Source organism: Tachysurus fulvidraco, chromosome 2, assembly GCF_022655615.1.
Source record: "Tachysurus fulvidraco isolate hzauxx_2018 chromosome 2, HZAU_PFXX_2.0, whole genome shotgun sequence".
Lineage (NCBI taxonomy): Eukaryota > Metazoa > Chordata > Actinopteri > Siluriformes > Bagridae > Tachysurus > Tachysurus fulvidraco.
Genome location: NC_062519.1, coordinates 33997034 through 34024839, shown reverse-complemented (window position 1 = coordinate 34024839; position 27806 = coordinate 33997034). Strand labels below are relative to the sequence as shown.

General features: G+C 37.4%; 1 protein-coding gene and 1 long non-coding RNA gene across 2 annotated transcripts; one reads left to right on the top strand and one right to left on the bottom strand.

Moving 5' to 3' along the window:
- Positions 1–362: 362 nt before the first annotated feature.
- Positions 363–27360, top strand: il16 (interleukin 16). Its single transcript, XM_027162058.2, has 22 exons — positions 363–519; positions 7597–7979; positions 9486–9616; positions 9878–10004; positions 10651–10746; positions 11493–11586; positions 11847–11995; positions 13485–13595; positions 13695–13809; positions 14025–14098; positions 14965–15178; positions 15274–15391; positions 15535–15667; positions 16971–17058; positions 17376–17875; positions 18843–18942; positions 19272–20574; positions 21031–21217; positions 22797–22895; positions 23362–23593; positions 23762–23890; positions 24800–27360. Exons 1-22 carry the CDS (start codon positions 507–509, stop codon positions 24964–24966), a joined length of 4563 nt encoding a protein of 1520 aa, XP_027017859.2. The 5' UTR covers positions 363–506; the 3' UTR covers positions 24967–27360.
- LOC125140107 lies at positions 14416–24906 on the bottom strand. Its single transcript, XR_007139343.1, has 3 exons — positions 24770–24906; positions 14898–15168; positions 14416–14653 (listed from the first exon to the last, which is right to left on the bottom strand). It is a non-coding gene; the product is annotated as an uncharacterized LOC125140107 (long non-coding RNA).
- Positions 27361–27806: the final 446 nt, after the last annotated feature.

The window sequence follows — 27806 nt, the reverse complement described above, 5'->3', positions numbered from 1 at the left end:
GAGTGAGCAGTAAGAGCTCATAGAGTTGCTGTTGTTAGTGTGTTTGTGTGTCCAGGAGAAAAGACTGAAGCAGTGTGCAGCAGAGTAGGTGTGAGGTCAGCGTCCATGAAGGAAAGCCTCTCTCTCTCTCTCTCTCTCTCTCTCTCTCTCTCTCTCTCTCTCTCTCTCTCTCTCTCTCTCTCTCTCTCTCTCTCCCTCTCTGTCTGTACATGTGTTTCGATGGCCACTCTGCTCCGTGAGAGGACTTTTGTGTTCAGCTGACTGCCTTGGAGGGCGGGAGTGTGGATGGGTGTGTAACTTTGCCCAGTCTCAGATGTGTGAGAGAGAGAAGGAGAAGGCAGAGAGAAAAAGAGAGAAGGGAAAACTTGCTTCACAGTGCACCTTTTATCACCCAGTACGAAGAAACCCACTTTTCTCTCTCGACTCTGTTGGATGGATGAATTCCTATGCAAACCATTTTAAGGAACAGATAAATCTCCTCCACTTGGACGTTTTCATTTGAGCAGATGATCAGCATCGGTGAGTAGTTCTTTCATTCCTTTACTTTCTTTAAACACAAAATATACATATAGGAAAAAGAAAACATTCATTAAATCCTGTCTCGAAACAGATGTGTGATCTGGGAACAGGCTGAGGTTGAACTGAATGAAAGAATAGAAATCATAGTAGATGTTCACTGATGTTCCTGTGACGGTATTTTTTTTTGCTTTTTAAATTGGCTAATGTCACACAGTAATGTAATATTTAAAATCATCTTTGACTAATTTGGTTTTTTAATAAAGTTCTAAGTTGGAATCTGGCGGTCTGATGATGACCTTAATGTATTAAACTGGCTGTCTGAAATATTTTCATGTGTAATTCTCCAGTGATTCTGTCTGCAAGGAAAGCATCGATACAGAGTACTCATCGTACTCACGATTGATATATAACAACTTAAAGATGCAATTTGTTATTTTGGGATTTCCTCTACTCCCAGTCTAAACCTGCCCTCTCTATTGAAACTCTGTACACCTGTGAGCCACCGTTTAAAGAAATAGATCAGCTTAGGGCCAATTTCTGGGTCACAAATATATAAACCAATGACATCCATTACAGGGCAATAATGGAACTACGCTATTTTTAAAATACTATAATCAATCTAGAAACAAATTACAAAAAGCACTTTAATTAATTTTAAGTAAATAAGTTAAGAACTAACCATTAAATTGATTAGATATTTAATGGAAACAATTACCTCATTAGTATGTGAAACAATCTGCTAAGGAAATGAGTGAAACAAGTACAAAGAGAAAATAAGATACTATAGACTATAAAATATTTTGATTTTTTTTTATATTATTAGATTATTCTTATGCTTGATATACTGCTACTCTTTAAAAAAATCTGAATTATTACTGTTAATTATGGCAAACCTAACTAAACACAGCTGTTTACTTCCCTTCACATCATGCTTGTTTTAAGCATCCCTTATCTGTTCAGGACTCCTCAGGGTTATCTGGTTTCCTCCAACATCTCAAACACATACCCAAAACCATGATTACTCCCCTTCACATCATGCTTGTTTAGGTTTCTGTTATAATCCTGTCTCCACCCTATCGTATCACTGGTTTATTTTTCTGAGTGTGCTCACCTGTTTCTTGTTACCCCTGGTTTAGGTTGAAAAGTTAATGCTTCTGTTTATATTTTTAAATCAGCACAATGGTGCAGCGAGTAGTCTTTTCTCCTCAAAGTTTCTGGCTTCCTGTTTAGATCCTGAGCTCAGGTTACTGTCTCTATGCATGTTCACCTCATGTCATTTTGGTGTTTCTCCTGGTTCTCTGGTTTCCTCCAGTCATTGTATGGGTATTTGGGTAAGGTAAATTGTGAATGTGTATATTCATTGTTTCCTGTGATGGTATACCATCCAGGGTGTATTCTCACATCACACCATGTGTTCTTGGGTTCCACTCCAGTTTCACTATAGCTTTAACCTGGATAAAATGATTACATGAAGTCAATAAGTAAGTCTTTCTCTTAAGTCCTGAGCTAGTTTTCTCCTTGATATGTAGTTCCTGGTTTAGACATTCTCACATCCATATTGTTATGAACATGGATGACAAATAATTAATGTTTGTCTGCCTGTCTGTTGACCTCTGGTTGTGTTTCTAATTTGCCTCTAATACATTCTACACCAAGAAAACATTCTTGTATAATTTGACTCATACATGCCGGTACACTAACTAGCAAGCTAATAAAAGAAATAAAGGAAATCAACATGAATTTCTTTCCCTTAGTGATAGTGCTCTCTATTAGCATCTATCTGATGTCCATGAGAAAGTCATGTTATATAGCTGAACTCAAGCTACACTCATCTTCAGAAACAGCACACAAGTCTAGCATCACATCCTGGAGTATTTATGTTTGTGTGGCAGGTTACACAATGACTTCCTGATACTGAGTTTAGGATTTCAAGATCAAGCAAAGACAGATGTTTGTACTGCTGTGTAGGAGTGTACACTCCTTCTGGTATATTAGCAAACACATCAATCTGTCACAGCCAAAAAGACTATTATATATTTGGTAATAAATACGACCAATACACAACAATGTGTTGTAGTGCAAATCTGAAGTAATGTACAAGTAAGGCTACTTTGTTGATTGAGACGGTAATAAATTTAGGTTTCCATACAGACACTGAGATTTGTTTCTTTAAGTACTGTATGCACAGGATTGCAGATGAGATAGATTACATATAAGAAATATTAATACCCATCACAGACACATATAACACATATTCACTACTTACTTGGCTGTCAACTTAAATAATCGTATGTCTGGAAATCCATTCACAGAAATTCTGCTATTTACCCATCTGGCTAAATGTCTGTGGAAAATGAAAAATAAAATATATATTTTTTTAATGACCAACAGATGGTTTGAAATGACATAATTTGATATATAATGCTGTCTTATATTATATTCATATTTCTAGGAGACTAAGAGTAATCCATTTAATCCTTTTAATTTGGGCTTCAAATTATGCAATAAATATTTTGACTTGACTCCAGAGTCATCTTTTAAAAGGTTTTACTTAGCCATTTAATCCAACATTTGAAATATTTCATTATACATGTCATGTACTGTATATTAGCACATATAATATGCAAAAGTAAGCATGGCCTTTCCTGTGACAAACTCCATGAGGTCGTTCTGGTGCTCTGGTTATAAATCAGGGCACAATAAAAGGATACAGTATTCACCCTGTTGGCTATAACACCATAGAAAGTAAATCATGAAATACTTCTGTAGTGAAAAAAAAACTGGTTTGCTATAACTCAAACTGTGTCAATAAGCAACCTTGGTGGCCATGTCACTCTCAATAATCAAACTATTTATTAAAAGCCACACGCACTGAGAAAATATGTGGGAAGAAATATGTTCCAACATTTGAAATACCTAGGCAGAATACAATTTTGATTCCAGTAGGTTATAAACTAAAATAAAACAATATTAATGCATGTTTAACTAAGCTCAAAAAATGATGGGTCAGCTTTGCATTTACTCATTTGGCAAATGCTTTTAGCCAAAGTGTATTATAAATGAGAAGGATTTAAATAAGTGAGCAAACTGATTTGTATTTAGCTCCCTAAATGAACTTAGCATGCTGTTAATATATTTTGAGTTATTATACCTGCACAGAAAAATCTATCTATCTATCTATCTATCTATCTATCTATCTATCTATCTATCTATCTATCTATCTATCTATCTATCTATCTATCTATCTATCTATCTATCTATCTGTCTGTCTGTCTGTCTGTCTATCTGTCTGTCTGTCTGTCTGTCTGTCTGTCTGTCTGTCTGTCTGTCTGTCCGTCTATCTATCTATCTATCTATCTATCTATCTATCTATCTATCTATCTATCTATCTATCTATCTATCTATCTTTGTGTGCGAGTATGTGTATTTATGCATATATAATTTAAAGAGTAAAGAGAGAAATGGTGAATAACTTTTCCTGAACTTAAAAAAAAAGCAAAACTGTAGAAATGGAGAAGATATTTGTGTGTGTGTGTGTGTGTGTGTGTGTGTGTGTGTGTGTGTGTGTGTGTGTGTGTGTGTGTGTGTGTGCATGTCTGTGTATGTGTCTGAGAGAGAGAGAAAGAGAGACCTCTTTCCTGACTCTCTCTCTCTCTCTCTCTCTCTCTCTCTCTCTCTCTCTCTCTCTCTCTCTCTCTCTCTCTCTCTCTCTCTCTACTTCACTGTTTTGCTTTGTGACTCAGCTTGTATTACAGCTGTGTGCCATTACATCAACATCATAGTCAGACTATTTCAAAACACACAGTCACCCTGCTACTGTAATAAAGTTACTTCTATTTCAATCTTCTACATAAAGTATACATGGTATATACTATCATATATACTACATAGCACACTATGGCCACAGATAATAGGTTTTAGATTACAGTACAAATAAGGTAAAGTGGGCCTACACACTATAGCTTTAACCACTGGCACGGATAATTCTGATGAATATATCATCTGTCACATCCAAAATACAGCTTTTGGTCCATCTTTGCAATATATCTCACATCAGAAATGCTTATAGATGGTCATGAATACACTCTCTGTACTCACACATTCCCATAGAGTTTGCCATAGCCAATGTCTGTAGAATTTGATTACATTTAATTATGAATTAAAATATGATCCTCAAGTGCCTACAGACTATGTTTAAACTATGCCATACGTGGATTTTTTAGATCTGTAACCTTGCTCCAAAACTAGACCAATTTGGCATAAAACAATGACCCTAACAACCCTTTGTTTAAGGTTAATATAGTAAATCAGAGATAAAAAATGTTTGTATTTTAAATTCAAATATTACTATTTATACACAAATGATATTATTGAGCCAAACCTAAGCTGAGTGTATGATTTTTGTTTCATAGACATGCTAAATCGGAAGCTTTATGCCTCCTTGCTTGTTAGGTACATTAGTCTTGTAGCTTCTCTTAAAAATAAAATTTCAAACACCAAGATTTTGCCATGTTTTACCTGAAATTTTGGGATTCCAGTAAACGTACACTGTGCGCCTTTAAACAGGGGAGGAAACCAGTGTACATGGAAGAACCCACACATCATTTTACTGTAACTAGACAGATTTGTTCAGATTCATTCCAACTTTTTCCCAGAGCAGAAAGACTGAGGAGATTCAAACTTCTATTAATACAAGCACATCTTTCAGTGTCAAATAGTAACTTCTCCACAAGTCTGCTGTCACTCTGACTGCTCAGTTCCTAATGTAGAGTGCTGCTGCCTTACATTCCCCGATATCTTTACCACCATTAGTGTATAAGTCTCAAATAGATCTGCAAATGCACATAGAGAGAGTCATTTATAATGCATGACCTACATAACGCTTTGACCTTCAGAGAACAGGTCCTGCACAGAGAAAAATGAAAAGGTAGTACAAAGTCATCATTTTTTTTATACGTATGGTTTGGGGATTCTGTTCAGAGTTGTATATCTCCTTAGATGATTCTATTGCATCGAAGAAAATACAGAGATTTACACACTAAGCACTTTGACATTTAGTAGTCAGCTCATTCATATTTTAACATCTTTCACTCCTTTGCTTTAAGATCATTTTCGAAGAAGATTTTTTACTTTCTGAAAAAAGATCCAAGTTTAGTAGTCAAAGATCTGCTTAATGTAGTTATCTTATCATACACTCCTGACTATCTTTAAAGCCCTAGGGAACCGCTATGCATGATTTCATTCTAAATTACATTAAGGTTGGCCATGTGTAACCAATATATAGTATAAATTATGAATAACTAGTGACATTTCAATCTAGACTCTCTCCTTTTCATGTGAAGTGTGCGAGGTTAATCTCGGGCAAAGCTTGCAAACACATTCTCTTCCCCAAACACAAGGCAGATGTTGGGGAAGGGAAACATGGCATGAAATAACTGGGTATTTTTAAGCCTTTGTCCTTTGACAGTTAAAAATCAAGTGCTGTTCAGAGGCTGTATAGAAGCAGAAAAAGTTGCTGATGAATAAATGTATTTTTTTAACAATTGTGCACAATATAGTGTAGAGTAGTGCTGTTAATTCTAACTCTGTTCAGTGAGTCTGATTATTTGGCTCAGCTCAGGTACAAAAGTTGACACTTTCGGCTCCCAAACAGCTCACTGTCTTTTTTCCCTAAACCAGGCAATATTCTATCCACTGGGCAAAATAAAATTACTTTGATTTGTATTTTGCAAAATATATTTAAATGGCTCTCCCCTAATACATTTTTTTCTGTGTACATCTGTGTATGTCAACATGAAGCTGTGCAAAGGATGTTGCTTTATATACACAGCATAGAGGCAGGTGTCAAGCATGTGTCTCAGATGTCATACTAACACACTGCTCAGCGAAAAGTAAGTGGCTCTACTTAGGTAGTTTCCAAGGAAGCACTTAAACTAAAGTGCAATAGTTACTGAGTTGCCTGCACCTACACACAAGTGATAAAGTGTGAGTGAGTCAGTTCTCAGCGTTCACATTAAAGGTCTCATTCACAAAGCCAATGTGTTTGATAATGACACATAAGGACATGAGCTATCTATTATTACCTGGTGCTTGTTTTTTGCCTCTGGTTTAGTTGATTGACATAATAGGCTGGACGTCTTTGTCAATGGGATGTCAATTAAAAGTCATTATTAAAGTACTAGGCTTGCTGGCATCATTCATTCTTTAATTCATTTTTGGTAACTGCATTATCCTGGTCTGGTTGCAGCAGATCTGGAGACATCGATCATCTCTGGAAGACTGGGTTTGAATATATATATATATATATTTTTTTTAGTATGATGCCACACACTGCAAATTACAAGTTAAACAAAAAATGTTTAAAGGCTTTACAAGCTGAATTTTGGAATTACTATATAATCATCTATACAGTATGTAAGTTATCTAACATGATCCACACATACACTATTAAAAAAAAGGATATGTACTGTAATACCAAAATATTTATTCCATAGAGCTAAAAGTTCCAGAGTACTTACAAAGTACCCGTGTGCTTATAATGGTTCCTGTTGTGATAAACCAAAAAAATATATATTGTAATATATAATCAGGATATATAATGATTCAATGTCAAAAACCAACTGCATCTGTTACAAAATTGTTTAAAAATTTTGTTTTTGTAATTCAAAAAAGGTGTAAAAATAAGAGATGAAGATATGTTTATGGCACAGTATAAAATGGGGGCTGAAGTGCCACAAATATTCATTATATTTATGATAGAGCTCCAGATTAGCCTTTTAAGTCTCTGTTCTCTAAACAATGTCCTGCTTAAGCTTCCAGTGCACAGCAAATTTCATTTCAAACATTCACATTTTCCAGTTATAGTCATGAGTTCAACACTTTCGTTTTTTTATTCCACTGAACATGTTGGAGAAAAGAAAAGTGCTTTTATCTCTGCCTACAGCCTCCTTGTTTCCAGAGAACACTCTGGATAGAGAAGGACGCTAGAACAGGACTCCTAACTGAATTTTCTAATTGCTTTCTGTCTCCTGCTCTCTTCCTCTCTCTTTCTTTCCCTCTCCCTCTCTCTCTTTTCAGAGCGGCCCCCTCCATTAGCAGCTGTCTGGAGTGGGAGAGAGCCTCCCTCAGCGGCCATCATGCCTCTGAGAGCCACTCAGGCGCAGCAGCGGCTAAATGGGAGAAGAAACAGAAGGATGGAAAGGACCAATCCTGGACAGCGCTCCAAAAAACTGGCCATCATCTCTCGATCTCTACTTATCTGCAGCTCCAGGAGCAGTGATGACACCTCTAGCCCTGAAGAGAGGTACGGATACAAGAACTGGAAAGAAGGGTACCAAGAAGACCCTCTGGAGGCCAAGTCTGGACATATGGAAATGAATTTCAGCAGGAGTGTTAGCCTACAGGGATCAAAGTGGAGTGAGGATCCCAAAAAGAACTTAAGAAGGTCCTTTTCTATTAAGGTAGGACTGTGAATTTTGTGTGCTGCAGCTTTTGAGCTGTTGGTCAAACTTTAGCTCATAAGATTTCACTGGATTATTAGAAATTCTTCTTAAAACTGAGCAGCACTCATATCACAATCATCTCTTGAATGGATGTTTACAGCGATGTTGTGCTAGTTCATGGCCAGAAGTAAACATTATAGTTGCAGTGCATTAAAAATGCATGAACCTTCTCATTAGATACTGCAAGCTCTAATCAATGATATTAAAATCTGTGGAATCTCATTAAGATCAGATGGATTCTAATGAAAAAAACTCTTAATCCTAATAATTAGTCTCTAGTGAACTAGATTGTGTAGCAGAACAGTTTTGATAACTCTCTTTAGAGCACTTTACAGAATGTCACTATTAATTAACCCTGTTTATATACATATTTATATTAAGAAATAGTGCAGAGCTTTTTTTATTTTGGTTCAGTGAATCACAATCACATGACTTGTGTGTTTGGAGGCTTGTGGAGGCTCTACCCATTAGACCTACACAAAAGAGGACTTGTTAAAGGCTGTAGGGAATTGGGAACTTGTGCAAGTCTTATAAGACATTCAGGTGATGTCATGGAGGGCAGACGGAATCCTAGTCCCAAAGACCCACCATGACTTACTGATACGCTAAAACAGCACTGGCCAGAAAAATATATAAATATATATGTAAATATATAAAAACAAGTACTTTTAAAAACAGGAGTATGTAAAAACATACTGTACTTGTATGTTAATAGTTTCATTGGTTATGTGATGCAGTGTTCATGACCAATATAATCAACACACACAACCAATCACATTAAAACGAAAAAGTTGTCCAAAGTGATGTAAATAATAGACATATTTAAAAGCATTTAAAATATACAGATAATAGAAAAACATATACGGATATAGACAGAACAATACATATTAAAATGAAATTTGGCTGTTCCACACCTAGCCACATTCAGTGGAAATGCACAGTAACCCTTCAGCCAGGATTAAGCAGCCAAAAGGTCCTGTTTACTGTATGTGCCTCTTATGCAAATATCAAATGTATTTAATACTGGAACACTGGCTGTTGAAGAAAGTGCAATCTTGTTTTATGATAAGTAAAGTCCAGTACTTTTTACAGTGGATCAGAAAGGTTCCAGAGAGGTTCCAATTAATTGAAAATTTCTGCTACCTTCTGTCTAAATGCATAGAAAACTATTTTATTGTCCTTTTTATGAGAACCAAATGAAAGGCTCTGCAATTTTATTAAATTTTATGCAACCACAGCAATAACGTGACCCTTTCGTTAGCTTTCGTCTGTGCAAAGTTCATTATCATGTGGCCTCATTGTAAGTGCTCTAATAAATGCGCAGGCTTGTGGTTCATGCTGTAATAAAACAAAGCTATTAAAGCCGTATTTCACACATGTCAACGTGTTGGGGAAATTGGTCTCTGTGTGATAGAGCATAGTAGCACCCTTGTTTGAGTTTTCATGTGGCTTGTATTGTGGCAGGAAAGCAGTTTCTGGAGAATGTGCATTGCCACCAGGGAGGAGTGCGGACCACTCGGACCTCAAGTGGCTGATAATGACCTTCAGCCTGGTGACAATATAGTCACTGTTCAAAATGGAGGCCAATTACACAGGTAGTTAAATTATACATATATATATAATCTGATCATAAACCTAGCGTTCCTGTCGGTTATATGTGTTTGGGGGATGCCGTTTAATGGTTTGTGTAAACACACACACACACACACACACACACACACACACACACACACACACACACACACACACACACACACACACACACACACACACACAGAGGCTTACAGACACACATATGCACTCACATAAATACAAGAGGTCTAATGGACATTATGTGCTCTTTTCTCACTCTCTAGGGACACTTACATCCACTATGGCGAGAGGCTGGCCCCATTTAATGGGCAGGTTTTAAATGGCCACACAAAACTCGAATCAGAGAAAAAGCCAGCTATGAGAACTGAACCCAAAACAACTAGTGCTGAGGTAGGCCACAGGATTCACGACTTCTCCCATATTAACATTACAATGATATAAATCTATGCTCCTTTTCAAATTGTGTACCTGGAAAAGCTAGTCATTTATCTGTATAGCAAAACCAAATCAAACCATTTCAAGCACATCAGAGCATTATGCTCTGCTACTGAAGGACACTTAATTGCTCAACTCAATGCTAATGTGCAAGTAACCACTAACAAAACCTCTGTTGTCATTATATATATATATATACACGAATATATATATATATATATATATATATATATATACACGAATATATACACGAATAAATATATAAATAATCCCTAGCCTCAAACGATCTGCTGTTTGACTGTTGAAAACGAATCAGATGGATTAGATCAACATAAGCATTTCCTACCTAAACTTGGAGAAAAGCTGATTGTAAGGGGAATAACAAACACATCTTTGAAGAAACTAGGTTAGCTGAACATGCGTAACTTTGACTTTAGTCCAGCTTGAGGGGGATGACCTTTTTTAGTGATTTCCAGATCAAGGAAAGGGTGCCATTATAGGAACTTAATAAACATTAGAGATGTGTTTATGACTAAAAAAAACTTTTAATCTATTGTCAGATGAAATTCATATTACTACAATTTTCTCTGCTTTTTCTTAGGTTTTCAGCTCATATGAAAACAGTGGCCTGCAACGTAATTGCAATTCAGCAGATTCTGTAAACTACAGGAAAGAAGTACTTGGAAACAACTTAAAGGTAAGCAGCACTTCTCTTTCCCACAATATATACTATTGACTCAGTATATATGTTACTATATGTAATAAAATCAAAAAAATATCATCAAAACATATTCATGGAACATTGTTCGGATGAACTGTGTATCACCTCTTATTACAATTCCAGGATGTGTACAATCTGTGTCATGGCACATTACAGCTGAAGTCTTTTGGTGGACCAATACCTTACAAAAGACAATTTATAATAGTTTTTACTTTGCCACCTGTCTGTATATATTTTGTTTGGAATTGGTATATACTTTTTATACACTATATAGCCAAAGGTTTGTGGACAACTGACCTTTATGACCATATGTACTGTATCCAAACCCATGGCAAGAATATAGGTATTAACACAGAGCTGGTCCCCTCAAAACAGCTTTATTGAGGTCAAGCAGTATGTGCAGTCAGAGTTTAAGTTCATCCCTGCTGACGATGCAGGTGATATGGGTTGCTAGAGATGTTCCATACAAACCTAAGCAAGCCATGTCTTTATGGACCTCTCTTTGTACATAAGGGCAATGTCATGCTGGAACATGTTGGGACCTTTACCTATGCTACAGCATACAAAGACATTCATACAACATAGTGGCAACAGTGGCAAGATATGTGTTCCAAGTGCCACATACTATTGGTCATATATTGTATTTTCGGTCTTATTTAATCAGGTATGCTGACATAAATCTGGTGTGTAACTATGTATGTGTATGGTCTGTGTGTATAAAGAAGCCCATTATAGAAGTAACAGAGGACAATAAAAGCTGTGAAACAGAAGATACTGAAGCAACAGCCTGCAAGAGGAATCGTTCAAACTCTACAAGTAAAAATCACACACACACACACACACACACACACACACACACACACACACACACACACACACACACACACACACACACACACACACACACACACACACACACACACAGCATGCATACATGCATGCAATGATTAATTAATAATGAATTATATAACCGTTAGGCCTTTTTACAGAACGCCACACCTATCTGTGTATTAGTTTTACCCAGCCTATTTGTAGCGTTGCCTCTGTAGCTCTTCCTCAATCATGTGATCCCTCAGGTGTTCACCCATACTGGATTGGAGATTTGGATGCCATAATTATGAAGACACCGGAGCTGTTTCCCTGTCAGGTTCACAGTGCCACTGGCATTTATGGAAACAGGAAGTCTCTTTCTCAACAACTGGAGTTTCCTCCCAGTGTTCAACAGGTGGGACAATAAGATTATTCCGGTTCACCCAAATATAGTATTCAGGTTGAATAGACCTTTGGAGAGGCACTAAAAATACAATCTCAATACTGAGATTGATATAACTCCTCACATGGAAGGAACATGCAAAACTCGGCACAGACAGTACCTCAGTCTGAGGATAAAACTAGAGAACTTGGATGTGTGAGCTGGTAGTTCTACCTACTGTGGGTACTGTACCCACTAATATATAACAGCCAGGAAGTAGATGATAAGTGTTCTCACAGATTTCCTTTTTTCCCAATGATGTTTTCTGATATAGATGGCCTCCTTTACTGCAGATGTCTGTGCTGTTTATCATGGATGTATTAAGGTTTTAATGCATCTTTTGTCCACAAGGTGTAGGTGGAATCATGCATCCTATGCTGTTGGATTTGCTGTTTTTGTCTTGGAACCTGAAGTTTTTTGAGTCAATCCTGGAACCATCATCTCATATTTATTAGCTTTACCATGACCAATTACTGCTGCAAAATATTTTCAGTAAATTATCTTATGCCATTATGACCTGCAGTCTAACAGGCAGATACCATTGTAATGTGATTATAATACAAGTAATCTAACCATAAAGCATTTGAACAGCTAGTTGGCAGTGATCTGATTCCCTGCTAGCAGAAAAAATATTTAGACTACACATTTTGATTTTCTTAGCAAAACTAACATACCAGGCAAAAATCCAAGTATGACATGAGTGAACATCAGTTGCAAAATCTAGAAACTTGACCTCACCTAAATAAATTGGAAATGCTTCAGTTGTTGCCACATCCATTTTACATCTCTGTAAAACTTATTCATAGAGAACCTTGAGTCTATCCCAGGGGACTCGTGGCACAAAGCAGTGGACACCCTGGACAGGGTGCCAAAGCATCACAGGACACAGCTGCACATTCACAATTTAAAGATGCCAAAACATGCATGTCTTTGTGAAGAGGAAACCCCAAAGCATGGGGAAAACAATCAAACTTCACACACACAAGATGGAGATAGGAATCAAACCACCAGCCCTGGACAAATGCTCTAAAAACTAAGCCACCATATACCTGTGCTATTCCAACAGGGGAACAACTGATTCTGATAACTGTGGGACATTTGCAATAGTGTCTACCATCTATTTACTACTCTATGCTGACATGTTCATCCCATCAGCTTTGTGCCTTTAAACCCTGGTATATAGTCAGGAGACATAGTATCATGCCATATTTTATTAAATGGATTTAACACTTTTGTAGAACTGATGAGTGAAAAAAGTGTTTGAATAACAGGTCCTACAGACTATGAGACATTCAACACCTAGATACCTGAAATCTTTCATAGACATTAGTGACTGAAATGAGACTTGTGTCAGCTATATAACATGTTTAGCTAGCTCTTAGTGAAAAGTTAATGGTTTTTTTCCCCATCATTTGTGATGATGGTATGGCATGTTGAATTATTTATTTATGATTTTTCACAGGTTGTACCAAGACCTTCTCGCTCACTCAGTTCAGCACATCTGCTCCATTCCAGCAGCAGTGTCCAGGCCTTCATCATCTGTAATATAGTATTAATGAAGGCACCTGGCAAGGTAATCTGTACTCCTATTCTTACCACACTGCTTATTTTCTACGATATTAACCAAATCTTAATCCAAACACTTGTTTAAAATGTGCACCACTTCTTCTAGGGACTAGGTTTCAGTATAGTGGGAGGCAAGGACAGTATTTATGGTCCAATGGGAATCTATGTAAAGACCATTTTTCCTGGCGGAGCAGCTGCAGCAGATGGACGACTGCATGAAGGTACAGATCAATTAAAACACTTCAAACATTCATTGACCCATGGTTTTACTGATGCATTTGAGATAGTATCTCGAATTTCAATAAACATACATCTAATATAGAAATCAGTTATTATTAGTTAATAGATAAACACTGTTAGGTGGAATAGTATTACTTATGTGCATTTTTTTTTAAAAGATCCTCCAATAGCTTTGTTTTCCAATTGTTTTTTGCAGGAGATGAGATTCTGGAGCTGAATGGAGAGTCTCTGCATGGTCTTACACATGAAGATGCTTTACAGAAGTTTAAAGTGAGCTCTTCGCCAACCTTCATTCCTATATTAATTTGCATGGTGACACTATTCTTGATTATTTGGATTAGCACCTCAGACTTTGATGCAGCCTTTTGAGACCAAGTTTTGTACACTAATTTTTTCATTCATCCACCAATCCATCCATCTATACAGCTATCCCTTCATCATATTACTTTCCTGAGCATTCAAGCAACATTAGAAACCATTTAAATTAGAAATCGCATACATTTATTAATTTCTTCATTCGTTCATTTATCCATCCATCCATCCATGTTACATATTTGACCCCCCCCCCCCCCCCCAAAAAAAAAAAAACAACAAAAAAACAAAAGCAAACAAAAAACAGAAATCACATACATCTATCCAGCTATATTAGGTCACTCTAAATTTGCCTCACAACATTGATCCAGCACATGTAGTCTTGGGTAACGTTCTGGGTATGATCCTGAACTTGAGTGGAATTCCATGTTCCATGGTATGAGTTTCCAAGCATGTTTTTTCGTGTCCGGTGTCCTCCTACCTCCCAAAATCCTAACTGGATGATTGGCTATGCTAAATTATTAAAGAAATAGGAATACGAAATTAAACAATATATTACAATAACACTGAAGGAAACACAAACTACATCATGCATCTGTAATTTTATTCATCTACGATATCTATGCATCCATCCTTCAATCTGTCTGTCTATAGAGTATATGCATCTGTTCATTCATCTATGCTTTTTACCAGGCTATTCTGAATTTGCCTTGCTAAGCATTTTGGATCACCATCAATTAAACCACAGTTCACATACATCCATCTATCCATTTGTCATTGTTCAAATCCATTTTCCTCCCTATTGCTTTCTGTGGTTTCTGAAGCAAGTGAAGAAAGGTCTGCTGACGCTGGTAGTAAGAACCAGATTGGGTGCTGTCGTTGGCAATCAGACTCAGGTTGCTCAGCTATGCCGTTCCAAGTCTCTCAGCTCCACTGCAGGTATCAGCAGAGCCAGTGATGAACTAGCTGACTTCCCTAACTTGGGCTCTCACGCCAAGCCCAGAGACCGCATCATGATGGAAATCATTCTGCAGAAGGGTTAGTATAAGTGTGTATTAGAACAAAAGATATTTACGAACGTTAACAATAAGTGTGTGTTAACAGACAGTGTGTTTGTTTTTTTGTGTGTGTAGAAGTTGGTGTGGGCCTTGGTATTGGGTTGTGCTGTGTTCCATCTGCTGAAGGTGGTCCTGGAATCTACATTCACACACTGTCACCAGGTTCAGTGGCACACATGGATGGCCGCTTAAGGTACAGAGAACATTTTAAGAACTTATAGAATCTCATTTGCATTTAATGAACACAATCATAATTAGCACTTGAAAATTTGTTGAGATTACTTTTTTCTTTTTTGTCTGTTAACTGCCAGTCTTCTGGTCTCATGTGTTTTTCAGATGTGGAGATGAGATTGTGGAGATTAATGACACTGTGGTTTGCAACATGACACTCAATGATGTGTACACAGTTCTGAGTCAATGCAACCCAGGGCCAATTCAGCTCATCATCAGTCGTCACCCTGACCCTAAAGTAGGTTCTGACAGCTAATCGATAATCTTTACCTGTAAATCGTTTCATACACTGTAAATGGTTGTGCAATATACTCTATGTACCTAACTACTCTCAATACTGATTTGAACTGGCTAACTATTATACCCATAGAATACATTATAACAAAGTTTGTAGGCTTGTACATATGAGCAAACACAGTATGGGCTTGTGTATTATCACACTGCAATGCCCGTTGCCTTACAGTACATTTTGTATACTGACATGCACTGCAGTCTCAAGTCAAGTCAAGAAGCTTTTATTGTCGTTTTAACCATATATAGCTGACACAGTACACAGTGAAATTAAACGTTTCTCCAGGACCATGATGCAACAAAAAACAACATAGATCTAAGGACCTACTGTAAGTCCTAGCCACATAGTGCAACCTAGTAGGAGACAAGGACAATGCAAACAGACAATACAAAACAATACATGACAAATACACAGAATAGCACTGTCCAATGTGCATACTGTATTATAAAGTACATTGTGCAACAATTGTAAACATATATAAACGTATGTAGTAGCAGCAGTTAAATGAGGTCTTGAAATGTAGTTTGCAAAAACAGCAACTGAGTGAATGATTGATTTTGTACATTCCAGTGTAGTTCACACACAGTTTGGTGTGAGTGTGTGTTCGGTATAGTTCAATTTTGTTTGTTGAGAAGTCTTATGGCTTGGGGGAAGAAACTATTGCACAGTCTGGTCGTGAGGGCCCAAATGCTAGAGTACCATTTTCCAGATGGCAGGGTGTGGGGTCATCCACAAAGCAAACAGCAGCATGTGTTATGAATGTCCATGATGGAGAGAAGAGAAATTCCAATGATCTTCTCAGCTGTCCTCACTATCCGCTGCAGGGACTTGCGATCCAAGACGGTGCAGTTCCCAAACAGACAGTGATACAGCTGCTCAGGCTGCTCCCAATGATCGCACTATAGAATGTTGTCAGGATTGGGATGGGGGTGGGGGGCGGGATTGGAGGTTTAGTGGTGGTGGTGGTGGTTGGGGTGGGGGGTGGCTTTCCTCAGCCTAATCATTTCTTCACATTATTTTTGTTTAACATAATTTTCACATTTCATTTTTTTTTACTTATGGTGTTATTCCATGATTCATTTTATGTCCTGTATTCCCAGAAATGATTATATATTTTTGTGTGTTGCTCTGCTGTATTTAAGTAATGTTGTAATGTTGATTTCTGTTGATGCACTGAATTATTTTTCATGTCAAATAAACTATAACAAATTCAATTTTAAAGCCATTTTGTATGTTTCTCTGTGTCCAGGTTTCTGAACAGCAGCTGAATGAGGCCATTGCTCAGGCAGTAGAGAACAGCAAATTGAAGAGAGACAAGAGTCACTGGAGTATGGAGGGTAAGTGTGATTCAGCATGGCTAAGCATAGACTATGATTATACACATTTTTTATCAAAAAATACATCATGGTTTAAAATGAAATAAGAAACACAGTAAATCAATTTGTATACCTAATTTGTTCAGCAGCACTTAAGAGACTGGTGTCAGTTATTTAACTGTCAGGCATTAATGCAGTCTGAGCACTAACCTACATCTTACCTCAGGTCTTAGATGGACTGACCCATATTTATTCAGAGCACTTAAACTGTCTGGTATAAGTGGTTAATCTGGTAGGTCATGATGCATTCTGAAATCTAATCTTAAGTCTAACCTCAGGTCTGAGGAGGATGGAACCATGTTCACACAACAGGACAAAGTGTGAGCGCTGTATGGAGCGAAGCCACAGCCAGATGAGCTGCAGGCGAGCCCAGAAACCCATGATCCGTTCCTGCAGTGAGGGTGCATATAACCAGCGCAGTGCTCTAACTGGTGCCAACATGATGTCATGTTGTCCCCAACACCAGAATGTCACTCGAGTGCATAGCATGGACGCCTCCATAACAGCTAACTGTGAGGTTCTGACCAGCAGGAGGCCGTCCCCAATTTCATATGCCAATGACGACTACAATGTGCCCTACAACTCTCAAATGAACTTTCTCAGTCATGAGAGGTTAGATGCAGGTTTCGGGAGGACAAGGGGAAGACCTCGTTCACTGCCACGAAGGTATTGTAGACGACAGGGTGTCACCAATGAAGAGTCACTAACCGACACAAGTGGCTCTAGTGGAGGTTCGCCAATGAAAGAGGAAGATCCGTTGCCTTCACAAAGCTGCCAAGTAAGACATTCAGTTCATATCTCTTACAATGCATTGCCAAATGCAACCTTGAAGAGTCAACATTTTTGTAACAAATAATAACATTCTTTGGATTTTTGCTTGGAGACAAACAGTTTGAATTTTTATTCAGACTATTAAACCTTATTGAAATTCCAACACCATTCAAAAGTTCTTAAGTTAATGCTATCATAGATAACTAACTGCATGTTTTGTGTAGTGTACTTCTGCATCAGACGTAACATCACATACGAGGAAGATGTGGCAAATCAAGACAAGTAAATCTCCATAAATGGTAGTTGAGTAAGAGTAGGCGTGATCAACTTGACTGCAAGTGTCTCTTACAATTCAAAGGGTGAAAGTGCTGAAAACATACCTAAACTTACTTAATTTACAATCATTAATTTCATTCACTTTGCATTTCTGTAACATACAGTATTCGAAACACTTGGCTTTAATGCTTTCACTTCTATAAATGATTCGTACAGATTTCCTGCTTGAAAACCACATTTAGCAGTGAATCTACCCCCACATGATGGAAAAATCGGTAGCATTGAAGGTATAATCCATAACAAGTGACTTAGATCATCATTAAGCCAACCAATAATTGTCCTGTTCTTCCTCTCTCCACATGCATCTAGTTGTTCTGCAGTATATACAAGGCTTTGAGAAAGATCTCAAGGCTTCTGTTTAAGAAAGTATGTGGCATTTTACTACTTCCTCTTTCTGCTGTGGTGAATACTGTGCACGAGGATTACACCAAATTGCACAGAAAATGTGAAATTTGTTATGTTATGTATTTGTTATGCTTGGTATAGGGCATGCTTCTGCAGTGTGTGGTTGGATTGTCCATGTCTGCATCAGTGGTGCATGTGGAAATAATACCACCGGATATGTTTCTACACCTTTCTAGAGTCTTTAAAAAAAAAAAGTGTTGCGATCATTCAACCGTTTCCTGTTTGTGTGACAGGAAGTGGATGAGCATTCAGAAGAAGCTAAAGCAGCACACTTTGAACCTGCTACTGCATATACAGCTGAAAACATACATAGGGAGGGCAGACAACAACGAGGTATGTTGTTAATTTGATTGCTGTGTGCTTACTTTAATTGGTAAAATTGTTTATAATTTGATAACAAATATAGCGGTTTGTCTATTTCCAGTAAAAGCTTGAACATGAGATTCATAATTAAGACATTCTTATCTAAAATTTGTCAATTATTTTCCCTGCTAGTTTCTATTCTATAATAGATTGTAAATTCACAAAGGGAATGTCATATTTCTCTTGCAAGAAGAGCTTTGTGCATTGTCATGCGCTTTATGAAGCTGTGTTATTTAGCATAGATATTTTGATGAATGTTCACTAATAGGTTTATTCTGACTACATAACTGGCATTTCAGACTCTCAGTCTTCCAACCAGCTGTGTAGTCCAACTAGGAGAACCAGTCTGAGACACCAGGACTGTGTGGAGTTGCATTCTGAACAGCAAGTTGACCCTTGGGTGAGACTAACAGACAGTCTTGAAAAGCGCCTGAACCATCGAAAAATCATGAGTGACCATAATGGGAATAATGAGATAAATGGCACAGTCTCAGAGACCACGGACCCCATCTCTAGCTCAAAGTCAGAGGAAAATACCGATATTAAAAAGGGGCCTCCAGTGGCCCCAAAACCTGCTTGGGTACGCCAAAGTCTTAGAAGTATCAAGTCTGGGAGGTCGCCAGCTGAGGCCTTTAAAAATCAATCAAAATGTCAAGATACTGGAAGGACCTTTGGAGTTAGTCTAAGGTCCACTTCATCAGCAGCAAATCTATCTTTCAAACAAAAGCTCAGCTCATTTGAGACCTTTTCTAACACTGATGGAGCGGAGAGGACAAGCAGAAGACTGTCTGCAACAACATCTCCTCAGGCAGAACAAAGTTCAGCTAGGTTTGAGAAAGCACAGCCTGTAGAGACCAGCAACACATGGAAAAGTAGAACTAATGTGATTAACACTCAGGACAGTGACAAACCTTCTTCAGTGATAAATCCAGCCACCACCACTGAATCATTTTCTGAAGAAGAACAAGCAACCTCTAACAAAACAGATTTCCAAATTGAGAGCCTAAAAACAGATAACACATCTGCTGCCGCAGAGCTAACTGGGGATAACACCAACCCTCCAGAAGAGATTCCTTCTTTTTTGGAAAATGTGATAGAAACCAATTCTGCTTTGAAAGATGAAGCGGAAACAAGTCCGTCTCAGAAAGATGATGCGGAAACAAGTGCTGCTCAGAAAGATGAAGAGGAAACCAGTCCTGCTGAGGAAGGCTCTCCCCGTCTTGAGCATATCCCTAGAAGGTCCAGCAGTTCTAAAGATCCTCCTACAGAAAAGCTATTTTCAGTGGAAGGTCACAGCAGTCACACTGCAAGTTTAAGAACCAGAAGTCTACCCCTGAATGCCTCCGCTTTGTCAGAGGCCCACAGCCAATGTGGTCTGGAAGGGGAAACCCTTGAGATCATCCTGTCATTCAGCAACCAGGTGTCCCATGCCCTAATGCGTTCCATGCAATCCCTGCCCCATTCCCCATGCCTAAAGCTTGGTAATCCATGGAGTGCACCATCTGGATTGTCTCACAATAACCCCGTAGATGAGGAAATTTCTTCATCTGAACCATTACACTCACCGGCACCAGACAGTGCTGAGAAGGGCTTCTCTGTGAGGTATGGTTTGCTTTCAAGTATTTCCATAAACCAGTCAAAGGTGGCTGTTGTCTTTTTAAGACCAGCTATCTTTAATTTCGCAGTTGACAAATTCTTCCATCCTGTGTACTAGAAGCATGATAACAGAACTGTCTGATGTAAACTAGAAGAGGAAATGAGTTGTGGCTACCGTAGGCTGAAATGCTATAGCCACTTTTATCTGGTGTTCTTGTTCTGTAAAATGATTACAACATGCAAGCACTTACCAGTTGCTCCAATATAGAAACACAGCTTTATCCTCGAAGCGGGCAATTGAAATCTTTTAGAAGAATGCTTTGAAATGTACAAATTGAAACATAAAATGGGTTTCAAACTCCTGACAAAAGTAGGCAAGTGGTAGAAAGTAGGTATCAGATCAGATCAGATCAGTAGCCCAGGACAACCTCTTAATAAATCTGTTTTTCATTTGGCTCCCAGCCTGGCTGAGTTGAGAGAGTGCACTATTGAGAGAGGAGAAGACAGTGAGAAGACTCACTGTACATCTGAACGACCTCTCACCACACCCTCATCAGTGTGTGCCCAGTCTGTGATCTCAGCACTTCCACAACAAGAGATCCAGCGGCTAATACAGGAGGTCAAGGATCTTGACGATGACACCCTAAAGGTGACTTTTACAATGAGGAAATGTTACTTATACAAACTGCAAGCTATTACATGTTCTAGATTTTATGGAGCTTTGTGTACCTCATGCATATGCTTCAAAACTTCTATTTTACATAGTGGTGGGCAATTGTATTAATATACACCACAATGGGCTTCTGTAATAGTAGCAAGACTATCACGGGTACATTTGTAACACCAATGTAAGTTGCAGTTGTTTCAAAATTTACATTTAATAATTCTAATTGTAGTTTCTATAGATTACTGTAGACTTTGTACAGTAAATTGGGCACTGCATTTATAAGGATTTAAAAAAATGCACTTAGTCATTGATTAGATGAAGAGGAGGTATTTTTGGAAGGAGCTTCCAGCATCAGTGCTTTGTACCAGTTCATGTTATAGTGTACATTTAAGATATTTTCAGGCACAGGAAGAATGAATTAATAAAACATATGTCATTGTTAATTGGCAAACTGATTAATTATGAGAAGAACAAATAACTTTTGGACATGTTTTTACTGGAAAATAAACAACTGCACCACAACCTAGTGCTGATTTAATTTTTCCTATAATAGTATGTGCAGTAATGTTTTATTTCCTTTCACCCAACCTCGATCTCAGAGATAACCTTAGGGTTTAAAAAAATGCTGAAGTGAATTACAGGATAAGAAAAGCAATGCAGTATCATAGCATTAATACTTGGGAGTGCAATATAATCCAGCTCCAATATAATTATCAGCATACTGAAAATCTATAGCAAAGTCAGCTCTTATCTGTAAAGAGCCTGCGTTAGTGCAAGAGGGTGCAGAGGCAAACACATTAGCAGCTGCAGTTAGAAACGGTGGACCATTAATTGTTAACGTAGGGCACATAAAATAGCTGTCATTATATCAAGATCCCTTAGTAGCAGAGGAGGTATACTCTGCACTTTCAAGCCTCTCTTAGTGTATCATTTCTCCACCTTCCCTTTCAATGCCTTTGATAAAGTGCAGCTTCTACAGTTTGACAGCAATCCTCGTTTTCTTCAGGCTATGCAGAATGCCTGTAGGCATTTCTTTTATTCAGGGTGTATATCTGTGCACAATTTAGCAGCTATTTTAAAGCAATTACCTGTGTTATGTGAACCACCTAACATGATTGATTAATTCTTGAATTTAATGAAACATGATTTTTTTCTTTTTAATTACCAAACTTTTGACATACTGTAGCAGTGGTACGAACTAAAATAGAAGCTCACTCTAAAAAATAAAAAAAAAAGAAAGAAAAAAAAAGAAACAAAAAGGGGGGATAAGGTTATCTTGTGCTGTTATCCTTGCAGCCTTGTAATTAAGTTAAAAAAACCTATGAAGTATCTGGAAATGTTTATAGATGCAGCTGTTATTTACACAGCGATAAAAGTAAGATCTCTTCCTGAATGCTAATCGTTCTCTAGCACACCATCTACAACCCCATCTGGCAAATATATTACAACAAGAGCACTAAATGGCCTGTGTAGTAGCACACCACCTTTTAGTCATTTGGATCTCATAAGTGTAAATGGCTTAAATCTACTTGCTGACAGACTTGCCATTGCTCTCTTGCAGCAACTGGAAGACATCCATGTAGTGATTCTGCACAAGGAGGAGGGAGTTGGCTTGGGTTTCAGTATTGCTGGTGGTATCGATCAGAACAAAGCAACTACAGTGAGTAAGACTTTTACATGCATGCTAGCATCCACTACAGCATGGCTAATTGTCTCCACCAAGCCATGTGGTTCACGTTAAATAATGGTAACTCTGGTAGCTAATTGGGGTCTTATTAAAACAAACTACCTAGCATTGAGTACATCCGTTTTTTAAAAGTTATCTACTTCTTTTCTGGATTGGATGCAATTTCTAAATATATTTTGCAGGCTATATCAGGGCCTGCATGTAATCCAATTTCAGAACATCTAATCAGATAACTTTTGGGAACTGACCCACCCAGTTCACTTGTAGTTCCATCAATCAGTGGAAGCTAAGTACATTTGGAAACAGCACTTATTAGTGCTCTGTGCTGCTTGTTCCTTATACATGCTTCAAGCTCCAAGCTTGTCATAATTTGCTAATTGTTTAGTTCGGCAAATCATTTGTGCATCTCTGCATTTGTGATTTTTCGCACATTTTGCAGGTTCACAAAATCTTTCCTCAAGGCTTAGCTGCTCTGGAGGGTACCATCGAGAAAGGAGACGAGGTGCTGTCTATCAACGGACAGACACTGAAGAACGTGAAGCACAGCGATGCTACAGCAGCACTCCGTCAGGCGCGTGAAATGAAGCAGGCGGTTGTGGTGGTGTGCAAGAGTAAGGAGGCTGAGAGTAGCACAGATGCTAGCACAACCGCTACAGAGCAGAGCTTCACAGGTACCATAGAGCTACAAACAATTAACTGCAGTGTCTGTTGTCCTTTTTATTTAGACAATCAGCCTATGTAAAGGACTATAAAGCACTAAACACCTTTCATTGATACTTAGTCTAAATGCTATTAAGCTGTATAACATCAAGGCCAAGTTAAGTCTATTTCTCCTTTAGGAGATGAAAGTGGAGATGTCCTGACTCTAGAGTTGGAGAAAAATGCAGGTGGAGTAGGTTTTGGACTGGAGGGAGGAAAAGGCTCTATTCATGGAGACAAACCTTTGGTCATCAACAGACTCTACACAGGTACAGATTGTGCATTTAACTTGAACATGTAAATTGATCAGCATTAATATACAGCATAGATTTTTGTATAGTATACAGTAATGTTACTCTAAAGCGTCTGAGGCAACTTATGTCTGTGAGATGTTTTGACATGCCCTGACATTTGTTCTTATGTCTCATTACACTACATCCATCACAAATAGTGATACAGTACTGTAATAGGTGGTCAAGATGCATGTACATGTTTGTATTTTGGTAACTAAGATAGGGCCATAAATACATACTAAATATAACCAGCCGTTTTTAAACATTTTAAAAAACAATTTCCTTTACCCCAAATCAGTGGTGTCAAAATCAGTTTCCACTTTGGCCACATCCCCATTTTTGTAAGGCTTGAAGCATGTAATCTATATATGTATATAGATTATTTTTAACACATTTTTAAACACATCTCTTCTATCGAGTAACACAATCATTTAAACGAAGAACAGGACATTTTTTAAGAACTGCAGAACATCCAGTTGAATAGTATATATTAGGTGACACTGTTAATTTGAAGAATCCATCTCTTTTCCCTACCAGCATTTTGTTTTGTCATTGAATCAAACTAAAAGCAACACCAGACATGTTTGTGAATAGTTTTCAGATACAAGTGTGAATCGGATTCAGCAGACACAGAAGATAGGTGTGAATTTGAGCAGCTCTACAGAACTGTTAGATGTCATGCATGTGTGTGCAAGTAGCAAGTGCAAGTAGCATATATATATATATATATCAAAGCTAACAAAGCTAAATTATATATATATTTATGTGTGTGTGTGTGTGTGTGTTTAATGTCCTGTATGTAATAGATCACTTTTGAATATATATATTTTAAAACTATCTTTGCTGTAACACTACCGTCATGAGTATGTCTCTGTATGTTGGTAGGCAGTACAGCAGAGCAGAAGGGCCTACAGGTCGGGGATGAGCTGCTGCAGGTCCAGGGCTCCACAACACAAGGCCTTTCACGTCTCGATGCTTTGACTATCCTCAAAGGTCTTCCTGATGGATCCTTCACAGCCATAGTGAGAAGAAAGACAGCTGAACAAAGCTAAATTCAGTACAAGCAGATAGCTTGAAAAGTGTAAAAGGACTGAATTTTAGGAAACAGTCTTAAACACCTTTAGCATCAAATCGCACTTACTGTATGCTGGAATTTGCAAGCAGTTTTAATATAAACTGGATTATATTTATGTTTTCGGGATTATTATTAAAAAAAATCTTGAATATAGTTCAAGTATTTCCTATTATAGGATTATCGGAAACCCATTACAAGGTTATTAAACCTATTTCTAAACATATTGGATGAATATCCGGCAATTTTGCTCATTTGAAGCACTTATTTTGAAAAAGATGTAAAATGATCTTGCTAATAGAAAAAAGATTTATGAGTAAAAAGGTCTACAAATAATATGGAATAATATCATAGTTGTAATTGTTGTATTTTAATCTAATAAAAGGACATACTGGATGAATTTCACAAAAAATAATGTAACTTGATCAGAATGTACTTAGTGACTGCTGCAGACTGTTACTTTAAGGAAACAGCATGCAGAGTTGTTATTTTGATACCGAAATCAGGTTTTGATTAAAATAACAAAGACCATTACAGGAAGTTGGTGGTCAAGTGTAATGAACTTATTTTCATATTCAGTACATCACAATGTCAGGTTTCACTCTGCAGATGTTCTTTACTGTAAGTACAAAAGCATGTAATAATGGAAATTTTGATCAGTATTACTCTGTGTCCAAATGTGGCCCATTTTGATTTTAAAATTTTAAGCATCTTTGAAGATCTGCCCATTTTGACACTAAATCCTAACTATAATATTCCATTTAATATATATGCTAGAATTACTGATATTACATTTGTTTAACTGAGAATGGAGCATTTTTCAGCTTGGTAAGATTGAGTATAAAAGAAAGCGTTTATAAAGCAAAGACTTGACCAAATTTAATGCTGATGAATTAACAGCTTTGGGTTTTCTTATATATTGTTAATGTGTTTGATTTCGATTTTTTAGTTTGATTTGTTAGGCGGTTCTTCCAGGATTATTATATGTTGTGATCCTTGCAGGCAAAAAATAAGTGATATTGCTGCAATTCTTTCCAAGTTTGTGATGCAACTTTTGCAGAGAACTACCTGAATTGGCAAAATTACAAACACAAGATTTTTCTGTTAAACTGCTACCAGTGAAGACACTTTAGCTGCACTCATGAGGGCATGGGTTGAATGCGTGTTGTGATGTCTTGGCCCAAATCTGCAGGAAATCTGAGGTAATTATGAAAAATTGCAAGCTCCTCTGAATATTGTGGAGTTTGCTTGATGTTGCATTAAATTCTGCAACTGCAAAATTTGTTTTGGAGGAATTGGTAAGGCTTCAACGTCTACTTTTCATCACACACTGACAGAAGTCTGCTTCTGTCACTGAGAACACCTGAGAATACTGGGGCTGATAAACAGTAGCAGCTCTAGCAAAACCAGTTGGCCATTAAGAGACAGTCAGTTACGAGTTACCATTAACCATGCCTACAATAAACCAGCAAAGCCTATCAATGCATTTTCTAATGGATGCCAATATATTCATGTGAAAGTAGCCATATAGAACTGTGCTCACTAAACAACAGGGGAAAGAGAAGAGGAACATTATGAATATGAATTAACTCTGTGTATCTTCCATGCCATTTATTCTGTTATATATATATATATATAGAAACATGTCTACATGAATTAGTCCAAAGCTGCGATTAAAATTTGTCCAAAACAAGTCAAGTTTGATATTTAGACATAAGCTCTTTTTGTCTGTTTAAATGATTCCAAAGCTTTTATTGGTGTTCATTATTATTATTATTTCTTTTTAAATATATATATTTTCACAATTTTATCCATGTGAAAACATCTTAACAGATTGACATTTTTTGTTTGCTGATGCACAGAAATCTTGCCTTTGTACGGTAGTACAATCATGGTCAGGGATTCCTGGGAACTTGACTCTATTCAAGTTTGCCTCTTTTGTTAAGATTTGCACAAAAACTGTACAGTAAAGTATATACAAAAATTTCTATAGAAACTAAAAAAAGAGTATTTGACCAGATTCTAAATAGAATAGATTTTGAAGTCACAATAATGTAACATTTTCCAGATATGTTTGCAGAAACCAAAGATACAAGATGTTTTTATGGCCTGCCTTTGCATTCGATATTTTATGACTGAATAGGATTCATGCCTCATTACAATAAATGCCATTTAATTTATTTAAGTTCTTAAAAGAAACAGAACATCCAGTATTATTATAACTGATAAGAAATGCTCTCATTAATTATTTTTTTTTGTACAGAATAAGTGACTAATATATCAGAAAGCCCTGTTCGTACTGTTTAAATCATTATTGTATTCTTTTTTTTTGTTCCCCCCAAAATACCCTAATAAAGTAATCAACTACAAAACATTCTACCCACATTACCGTTTTTTGCTGTAAACAAATGGCTTGAAGTTGTGTCACAAGCAGATGTTGCGTAACAGCACATCAAACTTTCACTCTGATGCTCAAAAAAGTGTTTAGACCATAATTCTTTTTTCAAAACACTCCCGTCTTCTTGCAAAGTAAATGAAATCTGTAGTGACAGCGTTTGTATGGTTGTGGTGTGTGTATGCATTATATCATATGAAATGAAGGTGCAGCACTCCAGTCTTGACTGGCTATAGCTATGGTCTCTTGGTCTTGTCTCTGACTTCATTGGTTTTGGTCTTGGTTTGTGATTCAGGCTCTATTGGCTACGGTTAGCCCTGATCGCAATACTACAAATTACTCCAAGAAACAAATGGCAAAGATTTTTTAAGTACAGCAAGCAACAATAGCAGAAAGTGCAGCTTTTCTATTTACCTTAATTGTTA

What these genes read in the sequence shown, in the direction of transcription:
- il16 (XM_027162058.2), top strand. An exon ending in ATGCTTTACAGAAGTTTAAA is followed by an intron (nt 14,099 to 14,964) that starts GTGAGCTCTTCG and finishes TGGTTTCTGAAG; the next exon opens with CAAGTGAAGAAAGGTCTGCT. An exon ending in GAGTCACTGGAGTATGGAGG is followed by an intron (nt 17,059 to 17,375) that starts GTAAGTGTGATT and finishes GTCTAACCTCAG; the next exon opens with GTCTGAGGAGGATGGAACCA.